The sequence below is a fragment of the Falco peregrinus genome, chromosome 13 (assembly GCF_023634155.1).
Source record: "Falco peregrinus isolate bFalPer1 chromosome 13, bFalPer1.pri, whole genome shotgun sequence".
NCBI classification, from domain to species: Eukaryota; Metazoa; Chordata; class Aves; order Falconiformes; family Falconidae; genus Falco; species Falco peregrinus.
The window spans coordinates 2,932,034-2,944,308 of record NC_073733.1 but is presented as its reverse complement, the minus strand read 5'-3'; the positions used below and the strand labels follow the sequence as shown (position 1 = coordinate 2,944,308).

General features: G+C 47.0%; 1 protein-coding gene across 2 annotated transcripts in view; it reads right to left on the bottom strand.

Annotated features, from left to right (window-relative positions):
- LOC101913316 (vascular endothelial growth factor receptor kdr-like) overlaps positions 1 to 3,657 on the bottom strand; it is a 141,987-nt gene extending 138,330 nt beyond the window's left edge. For both annotated transcript variants that reach the window (XM_027784217.2, XM_027784218.2), the window contains exon 1: positions 2,796 to 3,657. In XM_027784217.2, the coding sequence (XP_027640018.2) occupies positions 2,796 to 2,859 (64 nt within the window). In that variant the 5' untranslated portion in view covers positions 2,860 to 3,657. The remainder of the gene's footprint in view (positions 1 to 2,795) is intronic.
- Between the last annotated feature and the right edge of the window lie 8,618 nt (positions 3,658 to 12,275).

Below are 12,275 nucleotides of genomic sequence, written 5' to 3'. Positions count from 1 at the left end.
GTTTTCTAATAAGGCAAGAAATTACTGGGATGATGTTTGCATGGTTTCTTCCCCCTGCTAAACACCCACAGGGACTGAAAGGGCGAAATAAGGTAGGAGTCCTCTAAAGGAGACCAGCCTTTGATCTGGATGAATTTAATGGCTATGGTTAACTTCTGTCTGCTGGCACCCATGGCACACTTAGGCAGCCTTGGCCAGCTGCTGAGCAGGATGCAGAAATAGGACACAGCAGCTGCAATCAGCTACCAATACAGAAGGAGGGGGCACTTGGACTCCTCTGCGAAGGTTTGGTACAAGCTGAGAGTTTTCACTGAGGCACCTGCAAAGCCCTGGCTGGGGAGTTATCCCTGGCTGGGCAGTTGCGCTACCCTCACTCTGCACCTCAGCTACTGAAAGTCTTTCATAGCTTTAAAATCTTCTGTCTGCATTGCAGAGGAAACGAGTTGAATCAGAGTCAGCCTCTTCAACACAACTCAGCCCAATTTTGACAGCAAAGATCCCAGAGAAGGTTTAACCTACAGCCTGCAGAATAGATCTACGTTTCTGATGCCTCAGGAGGGCAAACAAAGTTTCACTGAATTCATGGCTGGAGACAAACTTTGAGGGAAAGGTAGCTGAGGAGTTAATACCTCAACAACATCAGTGCTATCCAGAATCGTCCAACTTCCTGGCCCTATTTCTGTTTGGCTTCCAGCCTAATTAGGGCACACAGAGACTTTGCTAACATATTATCTTTTCCTAATGATGGACAAAGGTCTGACATCCATAATGCTGCTTCCAAATCCATCATCAGTCTTTGCCCACAGGGACAGTTAGCGATGTGCCTGCCTTCCTTTCTTTTCACAGGATGCAGACATCGCCTTCTCTCTGCCTTCTCTGTGCCTGGTACTGATGGGAGAATGAATCTGGACCAAGTTCCAAGGTTACTAGGGCCAAAATTATTAGGAAAGTAACCTGGTAAGGACAGCCCAAAGTCAGCCCTGAAATGCAGGTAGCAATCTGGTCAGGCTTTTCACACACCTCCTCAATAAGAACTGCACTATCTCCACTTCATTCCGGAGCCTCAGGAACACTTGTGGCATTGCGCATTTTCTCCCATCTCCCAAATACTTACTATCTCTTCCTGATCCATGGAAGTCTGGGGTGATTTATGCCTTTGTGAAATTCACACTGGATTTCTGGTAATATGCCTTCTATGGGCAACTTTTCCAGGCTATTCAGACATTAAAACTAACGTAGCATGCAGCTGGCTGCTCGTGCACGTGTCAGCCAGATGGAGCACATTAGGGGAATTCTCCGAGGGCTGCGGGAGCTTCCTATGCTGCGCCAGGTGCAACTCAAAGTGTGGGTACCAGTGTCCAGCGTGCTGCGGGGCTGCCTTCCCCGGGGTTAACTTGGGCACTGCTACCGCCGGTAGCTAGGCTTTCTGTGGTGGAGGGGCTCCTTTTTACCTGCAAGGTTTGCTGCTTCAGGATTGTTTGGGTTTTTTCTAATGAGGGAAAGCTGGACAAGCCCTTTGGAGCACAGTCTCAGGCTTAGTTGTTTATTCTGTAGGTAACTGTGGGGAAGGTGCTGTAGGGGATATGCAAGATGCACTGGGGCTAGTGCTTACCAATCAATTCCTTTCTGCAGAAGGAATAAATTAAATCCCTGAATGAATCCAAGAAAATCAAGGACAGTGATGCTTCACAGTGTTTCCAGAAGCTATTGTTTGGATATTAAATTACAAAAAGATTATAATATGCTAAAGAAGCAACAGTCTTGTGCTGTGAAATACATTCATCATAAGAAAACCCCAAAACATCATTGCTGTCAGAAAGCATTCCCCGGTAAATAACAGCCCATCTCCTTTACACAATTTGCAGTGTCATGAATGAATAGCATGGTAATGCAGTGAAATCTTTACACTTAATGAGATAATGAAAAGTCATACGGCAGATAGAAAAGCTCTTCTAAATCTGATTAACCTGCCTCTTGGCTTTTCTGGGATTGGCAAAAAGTGGGAGTAACTCCAGTGGGGACAACGCATTTGCAGCGGGGTAAAAGGAGCGCTGGAGAACAGGGAACATAATCTAGTGCCTGGGCTAAGGGGAGTCCAGCAGAGAAACACCACATGAATAAGAATTGAAATATCAAAGAGAAGGCAGGCATTTGCCCGCGATGGCTGTACCCACACAGCTCCGACATCAGCACTCCTGCCTTCTGAAGAAAGCGGGCTAGCCCACGCGTTCCCTGTCATGCCACGGAAGCCTTTTCCTCCTCAGGCCTGCTTTGAGCCATCAACCGCGAGTTAAAACACGGGGAGGGAGACGCAAGGGCCCGCTGCTTTTAACCGAGGTGCTGAGGAGGGGGAAAGAAAAATAATAAATGTCCTTTAAGTGCAACACACTTCAAGGAGATTTCTTCCCTTGAGATACGGCTGCTTGGATTCCTAAATCTCTCTTCATGAAGCCTCCCTCAGAGGCCTAAAACCTGAGGTGCCTGAAAGGTGGCACCTGCCCACCGGGCTGAGGTGGGGAGAGCTCCCCGTCCACGCCGCCCTGTCAGCACCGCGGAGGACACCCGGGCGTTGCCCCTCGCGGGCGGGCGGGAAGCGCGCGCCCCCGCCGCCCCTTGGCGCCACCTAGCGCCCTCGCCTGAGGTAACGGCGGAGAGCTCGGTCGCGCCGGTGGCTGCCGCACGCCCCACTGTAGCCCCCTCGCTCGCCCCCCGCGACACGGCAGGAGCCGGGCACGGCAGAGTCCCGTGGGCGAACGGGGAGAGAAGGAGAAAGCCAGGTGTGAGGCGAGTCTTACCGTGCAGCAGGAGCAGCCCCTGAAGGGCACAGAGGGCCAGGGCGGCGGTGGGCCTGGGGGCCATGGCCGGTGCCGGTGTGGGTGGCTGCTATATCCCTTGTGAGGCGCAGGGGGAGAGGTCCGCGAACGGGGACAAGTTTTCTTTCCAGCAAGGAGTTTCTGAAAGCCTGCGGGGCTGGAGCGGGAAGGGAGGGGAAGAGCGGGGCGTGCAGAAGTTCCCACTTGTTGATTCCAGTTAAATTGTTCTCTCCATTCACCGCTTCATCCTTGGGCTGCAGATTTTGTTTTCCTTCCTTTCTTCTCCAGGTGCACGTTTTGAGGCTTTTTTCCCCCACCCCACAATAACTTTATTCCTCGCTTCCCCCTGCTTTGCTAATTGATGGGGTGCCTGGAGGGGCGCGTTACTCTGCCTGAGAAGAGTCGGCTCCTCAGTCCGCCTGGGTGGCGCAAAGTATCTCCAGGGGTTAAAAAGCAGAGAGCAAAGCACCAGAAAAAGTTTGGCAAAAAGTTTCCTCCAGTCAGTGAGTCGCTGTTCTGAGCAGTCCTTTGCCTGGAGTTTGGGATGAGGTGGCTGAACTGAAAAGCCTCCTCTTAGATGTATTTATCCAGGGAGGTGCAGGTGCTGCGGAGATCAGGAGGAAGAATAAATCCCTCAACTTCAGCTGGAGTTTGCAAGGCAGGAGGAGAGGGAGCTTCCAGGTCCCCCAGCCCGGCTACCTGCCGGGGGGCACCCCGCAGCGCCCGGGGCAGGCAGCCGGCAGGCAGCGGGGCTCGGGCATGGCCAGATCCCGCCTTAGGTGATTCTCTCTTTCTCTCCCTCCCTTTCCCCCCACCCCTCTGGGTTTGGTTTGCTTTCGCTGGGAAGTTTGATGCGAGCCCGAGATTCTTTATAGGGACAGGAAAAAAAAAAAAGGAGGAAGGAGAGACGTCACCAGCCGAGGCAAGGGGACTTCACTCTCCCTCCCTGTCATTTCACAGAGCTCCTGGATTTCCTGTTGCTGCTGCTGCTGCCTGAGATGGGGCAAAGAAATGAACCGAGTTGCCTCCCACTGCTTGCCAGCATCGCCTGTCCCTGCAAAGCTGGAGCTGCGTGAGCATCAGGTGGCAACATCTTCCCCCAGTCCTGCCCCCGCTTCCCTCAAAGGCAGAAAGATGGCCAGTGTCAGCAGCTCCCTCCAGGCTTTGGGGCTCTCAGGGCTCCGGGGCATGGGGAAGGGGAGTGCAGAGGGGCACCAACTGAGAAACAGGCTTTCTTGCAGGAACGCTGTCTTTGCCCCCGTCCCCTGGTAGTTTAGCAGTTTGGGGTTCTCTGTGCCACTCAGTGTGTCCTGCTGGAATGCCACTGCCCTGCTGCTTCCCTTCTCACAGCAGCCACCACTGTGCATCCCTTGCTCTTGGGGCACGTAGAAAGTTTCTTCTTTGAATAGGATATTTCAGGCAACCCTAATGGTGTTATTATTTATATAGCACAGCTGCCTCCCTGATCTCTCATGGGTTTCTTGGAGCAGCTGCTCGTGTGTCACCTGAGCATTATCTCCAGGCACTGGGGTGTAGACAGATCCACCCACGCACTGAGGCTTCCAGCCTGTCCACGTGCCTTTGCTCTTGCCATGGCAGACAGGATTGCAGCAGGGGCGAGCACTCCTGCGGTGGTGGGGAACAGCGTGGTTTTAGCAGGGGACACGGAGATGCTTCTTCCCCTTTTGCCTCTGCCCCGGGAGAGCACAGTCTTTTCCTCATTCAGGGCTGCTCCTTCAGCCGCAGGTGCCTCGTGGGCCAGTGCAGCCTCAGCTGCAAGGGTCAGAAACTGTGTTTTGCTAGTGCCAGACATCCTGGGAGATGTCCCAGTGCACTTAAAGGGCACTTCTAGAAATGCAGCCAGCACTCAGGTGACGGGGAGGGAGCTATTCTGTGCTACTGCAACATATGTACCAGTTATATGGCTTTTAATGTACACAACCCACTACACTATACTGATAATGAGAGAGTGGTAGCAGCTCTACAGCTGCCCACACACATTGTCATTCCCGATAATGCCACAAATGAGGCACTGGGGTTAAATGACCTGTTACAGCCTTACAGTAAAGCACTGTCAGTCCCCATGGCTGAATGATGGGGTTTGTGTGCATTTTTTTTTGTTACTCTTGCTCAGTTAATTTTCAAAAGCAGAAAGGTAGCAGGTGCATTAGACCTTATACTGTGTGTGTATCAAGGGGTTTAGTGAAACTGAATTATAGTCAGGGTATTTTGAAGTTTTCCATGCCTCTTTTTAGTATACTTCTAAATTCTTAATGAACGTAAAAAGTAGTTGTGCTACATTAAAATGCACTAGACCAAAGTGAGACATAGATATGGTTCTGTGAGTGACAAATCCATATGTTATTCTGCAAGAAAAAGCAGGCATTTCAGAAGATCAGAATTGATACTTGGTGTAGAAATGTCCCAAATTCAAACAACAAACAACACAGAATAGCCTCAGATATTTTCAGTGTTATGAATAAGAAACATCATTTCTCATGCACAGTGTTAAATCAGGAACACTTTTCTCAACATCACATGATGTCATCGGTTAGTTCTAATTTTCATATAAATGCCTAGGTCATTCTTAAGATGACAAATGCCTCTAATTAATTTTTAGAACATGGAACTTCCCCCAGATCTGTGTTACAGTAATGGGCTTCTGAATAGTTATGGGTAATAGTAAAGACCAATCTTACAGGAAGCTTAACTGAAGAATGAAAAGTCTAGCTTAATTATGGAACTGTAGTTAAATTTTCATTTAAGGTGTTTAAGAATTCATTGGAGATTACTGACCAGCTGCTAGCAAATCATGTTGTATTTGTGTAATGCCCCAGATAATCTTTTATCTGTTGATAATTGATCTTTTAATTGAGATTAAATGCCTCTAGTGTATAGTTTGACAAGGAATTCAGTGTGAGAATGTAGCTAAATGCTCCTGGGAGCTATATTTAATCTTTATTTGCTCCCTTGAAATATGCAAAATCAAAAATACGGCTGTAAGAATGGCATGGTTTGTTTCTGAGCATCTTCACCTTCCTGTAGCAACCTGTTAGAGCTTTTCCAAAGCATAGCAGATTTCCCTAACACAGCAGCATGTTCTGTTTGTACAGATGGCAAAAGCGATTTGCTAACTGGACTAGAACCTCTTCATAATAATACAACTCCTTTTGCCATGACAGTTATTCCATTTGAGGAGCTCAGAGCTCTTTGCTAATATTAACAAATACCTTTGCCTCACAATACCTGTGGGAATTGAACTAGGGCTAGAAAAGGTCATTTCACTCCCTAATGAAATGCTTTTAGCTTTGCAAAGGCACCTGGCAGTTGTAACAGTATGACCATAACTAAACAGAATAATAACAACAAGTAAGTGGAGGTTGCTGGGTCTGGTGGAAATACTAGACAATGGGGATGGAAAGCCATAACCTGTAAGAATTTGGCCAGAGTATCGGGGCTATGGCCTGGTGCACCATGAAGCATTGTGTTCTTTAGGACCAAGGCAGTGTAGTCTGTGAGACCTGCACTAACAAGAGACTTGCTTGGCCATCCCTTGGAGTACCTTCCATCCTTTCTGGCACTGGCCTGACACAGAGGGTTACATGCATTACTCCCTTGTGTCTACTCGGCAGGGGATGATACCAGAGCTGGGAAGCCCTTCACTTTGTGTTGCCTCTCTGTTGGTGTTCACCATAAGCAGTCACGCATCTAGGAAGCACAGCAGAGGGAATGGCTGTCGATCAGAGCAGGGCCTATCCTAATTGCACCTTCCACTGTGTGCTGTGTTTAGCCGTAGCCAAAGGTAAGGTATATCTAACCTAAATGTAGCAGTCTGAGTATCAGGTGTCTAATCTGGGCTCATTATCTAGGCTGCTCTGCTTAGTGACTACAGAGATAGGCTCTTCTGACTCATCCCATCTGTGCAAACCTCTGTTTTACAAACCTTTGGCAGGTGCCTGTTTGCCTCCCTCAACAATAAAGGGAAGAGACAAGTCTGGCCTATAAGCCTAAATTTTAGATGGGTAGTTCTGCCCTGTGACTTCAGGTAGAGGCACTTAGATGCAAAGACAGCCTTTCCTATCAGCTTGATGGAAACAGTCCTGACCAGAGGCATGTTCTGCAAAATGGAGTTATTCTCCAAAGCAGCTTTTGCCCTTTTAGTTGGAGGGAGCTGATACTCACAGCTGTGGGCTATGACAGTGAGTACTGGCTTGGGCTTCCAAAGTGGAGCTGTGCCGACAGAAAGAGAAGCAAGCAAGCATGGCAATGGATTTGAAAGACACTGTTCTGTGTTAGTGATCTTTGGTAGGAGAAGGGTTGTGACTACTTTTGAGGACAGTGAGTCGGCAGGCAATAGATTTTCATTGCAGTGTGCTGTATCAAGTTCTTTATCATTTTCCTGAGAGGACCTAGAGTGCTTTTTGGTTGGACAGCTTTCCGTGTCGGGTAAATTCAAGCCCTCAGAAGAGGTGGGGGAAGCAGGCAGAACATTGCACAGTGTGCATTGCAGTTTACTGCATTGTTCTGGGATGAAGCAGCACATGTCCCATGAATTCAGCTGTTATTTATTTAATGTATAGGGTGCCTTGGAGGCATATGCTAGCCTCCAAGACAGGCAAGGTACTGGCTACATATGGGTCCCTAAACCCTAAACAAGCAAAGCCATCACTTCCTAGGGTACATAGTCCATCCCCTCACACAGACAGTTGCATTGCCAAGGATAGCTGCCTTAATCCTGAGGAGAGCTGCAAAGCCATCGCTGGGTGTGCCTCTCTCCACAATCTGGTTAGGCTCTTTTATGCACACACATCCTCTAGTCCCTTGAGGATCAAAAGACAAGTTAACATTGGCAGTCTGTGAGAAAGCAGGGTAGGGAACTTTTTGATGAAAGTGTTTTTCATTGGAAAATGGCATGTTATCAAAACAGAAACCTTCTGTGGGAAGTCTCAGTTTGGAATAACTTCTGCTAGGGATGCAGTGTCTAGGGAAGGAAAGCCCCATCCCGTCTTGCCTGCAACTTGTTGATCTGTGTATGCAAGGTCTGGTTTCAAGATGCCAATCTGAATTAAGTCAGAAAACTGTACTCTTACGGCTTGCAGGAGTCCTCTGTTCAACAAGTCCATTGGCTGTCCTTTGGCTGTTTCATTAAGCTTCTTGCGGACATGTTTGCTTACTTACTCCTTTGCTTTGAAAAAAACAGAAAAAAAGGCCTCAAGAAAACCTCATTTGGCTCAAACACAGAATGGAAACAAAATGTTTCTCTAGTTGGGAAAAACATTTCCTGCACACCTTTGTTCAAATACACAGTAGTACACAGGAATGGCTGTGTATTAGAAACCTAACAGTAAAAGATATGAGGCCAGCAGAGCCATGGGGATGTTTCTGATGACTTGCTGCTCCTCCATGGGATGGCAGCTTCAGAGGGAGGGCAGGAAGCACACACAGTCATTAAGAGTCTCTGTGAAACTTTCTTGTTTGTACAAGAAGGGAAAAAAAGGCAAAGAAGGGTTTAATGAATCATCCAAAGCCACAAAGCAAAGCTGGAAGAGGCCTGTCAGTCACTTTTAACAACAACAACAAAGCAAAAGCAAAATCATAAGTAATATACTGCAAGAAATTTCATTTTTGTTTAAAAACTGTCAAGAATGCAGAGTTTTCCTGAGGTGTGACCTTTTCTCCATCCCTTCCTAGCATCCTGGCAGGCTTTCCAATTTAGGCTCGTCACTTCTTGCATCCACGGCTGTCCAAACCCCAGTCTCCAGCTGCCCTGTGGCTTTTCCCTCACACAATTCATTCACACATTTGCACTGGTGCAAAAATGTGGGGACCTGCCTGAGAAACGTCTTAAGCACATGTGTTCTGACACCAGAGGAAAACAGAACATTTCATCCTTTTGCTGGAAACATGGCAGATTAAAGGATAAAGATTACTTACCTCCCATTATATGGCACTTTGAACTGTAGTCTGGTATTTTTTTTTTAAACTTTAACATGGGGGAAATGTGTGATGTTCCATCTCTTTGTGTTTCCTCTCTGAGGTTGTTTTTGAGCATCTCCTTGTAGCTGTTTAACTCGAATCCTTTATAAGTGAGTCTGCCTGGGGAGATCCTTACAGCTTATAAATATAATCTAGGCCTTGGGCCCATACAGCTCTTAGGAAGAATTAACCGGTTTGGAGCAGTAGACAGACTTCTGAGCCAAGAGTACAAAACAAGAGAAAAGCTAAGGAAAAAAAAAATAGCCATCAACAAAAGGAGACAGGCACGGGGTTTCATCACCATTTTGTTCTGCTAGAGTCTGTGGCTGAAAGACAAAGATATCCACCTAGTGAGGAAGGAATTAATGAGCCAGGTTTCGTCCATATGCAGCATTTCAGGTAAGAAAAATATTCCATCCCTTTGAGGTACCTTCATCCAGATCTTCTCGCTGCAGTGACCTTCCTCAGACAGGGGCCAGATTTCATGGGAAAGGTTTTCCTTTGCCAGAATATGAACTTCAAAGTGTGGTAAAACTGGGTTTCATCCAGCTGTAGGTCTCAGAGTGAGCAACCAAGAATGCTCATTTTTTTTATTTTTCTTTGGATTCTAATTCCCTCTTACTCTTTCTCTCCTTTTGGGGATAAAGCAGGATTTTCTTCCCGCTAAGTCTGAGAATGAGAAACATGGTTCACACCCATGGTACTCTGCAGACGTTCCCTTTACACTGAAGGTTTCTGCTCACGTCTCCAAAGCACGACCACCAACTAGATCTGTCTGATTCAAATAACGGGAGCAGAGGGAGTGAAGACTTAGATGAAAAAAAGGCACAGATACTCCTTGACAGTGGCAAAACAGAAAAACACTAGTGGTTCCAGAGCACTCACATTAATTAAGACGGTAGCCATATCGATCATGGAAGTGTTAGGGTTAAATCAACTGATGGCACAAGGCTGGAATCCTATACTGTGAGCTTTTAAAGTTGGTACCAGGGGGCACTGTGCCCCAGTTTAGCACTTAATGTGCACCGGTGCTTAGTCCAAAAATTTTTAGAAGCTGTGTTACAAATGCTACACTCTGCTCCAGCCTTCCCCTCCTCGTGCTGCTTAGTGGGAGTTTTGGATCAGCCTGTACTGGCCTATTTTCTCACCCCTTTTGGTACCTCTTAGTGTTTGCAGTAACCATAGAGCAGCATCTGGAGCAAGGTAAGATGTTCCCTTCAGCACGGACCTGGAAGGCCAGTGGGGAGAGGCCAGGACAGCCCCAGATGTCCCACTCGCCAGGAAGGCCATCCAGCAAAGCTACACAATCCAGCCATCAGCCGGAGAGCATGAGATCATCTTGCAGTGATGTGAATGTCATTAATCATGACGCTATTTTCTTTCTGTTGCATATGCTACAAGAATATGCTCAGCATGCCTTTCATTGAGCTGCCATCTTTCTGTTAGATTTCACAAGTAAATGCTTCCTGTCTCCTTAGGACGAGCACTGAGATTATCGCTGGTTACACTAGCTCCAAAGTAAACCAGAGAGAGATACATGACTCAATGCAGCCAAGCCTGTGAGGCAAAAATAGCAGGCTGGTGTGCTGAGATGATGTAGGGCATCAAAGACACCCTGTCTACCAAAATTAAAATGTCTGCAAATGAGCTTTCAGCCAGTGCAGAGCCAAAAGAAATGTTTCTTCCATGGACTTACTTATTTTTGAAATGTGAAAGGAAGCAGTTGCTAAAACAAATGGACATTGTTCTGAAGGTTTTAGAAACGAGACATGGTAGCACAAAGACACTGATAGTGAAACTGCCATCACTGATCTTCATTGTCCAGGCCAAGAGGGACTGAATAAAAGCTTGGGCTAAAGCCAACAGAAGTGAATAGACGTGAATGGGAAGATTCCCACTGCCTTTAATGAGTTTTGGCTCTGAACATAGATGAAGAAACGTAGCTATCAATGAATAAACTAGATTCTAAAAATCCTTTCACCTTTAACAGAACAGAAGTGGTATTAGTAAAATGACAAAGGGAATCCATTTACAAAGCAGTTTTTTTCAAAAGGTGGCTATGTCCCACTTTGAATAGAAAAATCTAAGCTTCACCCATTGTCCTTGCATAGGTCAGCAGCAGCAGGCATCAGGCTGGAATCTTACAGCAGAAAACACAATCCTGTCCTGGCTCCCCTAGCTGAAAGCCTCTCTTCCACCAGCCCATGTGCTAGCAGCTTTGGCATCCTCCCGCCAAGGCTGACCACTACTACCTGGAAAGGATGAGGTGTCATGCTGAAGAGGATCGAGGCCAACTATGAACAGCTGTGAAAATAAACAGAAAGTGCTTCAAGAAAATAAGCACCTGCCTCAAGACTGCGCTGTGTCCTTCTTATGATAGAAGGACTTGGAGCAGCCCTGGGGTACTGCAAAACCAAGACTCATTGGCACAGTTAATTGTAAAATTAAGGACGGAGGTGGAGAGAGAGCTTATAGGAGGATAGTTTCATTTATCTGTCTAGTTCCTGCTTACCCCAGCAGAAGAAATATTTCATGTTTGTTCATCATCTATGCTTCGAATAGAATCCAATCATAGGAGACCATGATGGCTTTTACAGGCAGGCAGACTTGGATGTGAGAGTCTTTCTCAGCAAGGTCACTGAATGAGTCAGTGCAAGGCCAGGAATAGTGCTCAGGACCAGCACGTCTGAGCGGCTGTGTGGAGCTGGAGACAACAGACTCTTCTTTGTCTCCCGGGAGTCACCACCCGGGCCAGGGAGCCCTGCTCAGGCCCTTGTTTCAGCACAGTCCATGCCATGCATTTCAGAGATAAAGTATACATTTCTTGGATGCTGTTTCCTGTTAAAAAAAGCTAGCAAGACCTCAGCAACTGCGTTTTGCTATTTTGCCTGTAAATGAGGTCAGGTATGTTCTTCCTGTTTGGTGCTAGTCCTTCTCCAAGCTTCTCCATTAGGGGTCTTTTAAACCCAGTGGGAGGTCAGACATTAGATGGGAGGAGTGATCTAGTTGTCAGGGTGTTAGCCTCCAGTTCAGTAGCATGATTCAAACTGTTCGTCCCCCAAAGCCCACCTGTATGTTCCTGGAAGGGTCACTTGATCTCTCTGTCCTTCCGTTCCTCATCTGTAAAGCTGGATTAAGTATATATCCAAAAGACACAGGGTTCTCATAAAAGTGCTCCAGATTCTTCAGTAACACCAGCTGTCGAGTACTGTAGTCATCCTTAACAAGGAGTCTCAGCCTGGCAAGATACTACATTTACTAGCAAGACGAGAACGTGCTTCAGAGTTAAATGGGAGAAGGATATCACTACAGCCTCCCATGGTACCACGGCATGGGGGTGAGATTTGGCAAGCTGAATTGAAACTGCAGTACAGTAAAGCCTCTATCCCACAGCAGATGAGTTCTGCTTGTTTCTGCCCATAATGTTCAGTGATGGGTGAAGCTCACAAGTGAAAAAAAATAAATAATGCTGTTCCTATTTTTCAA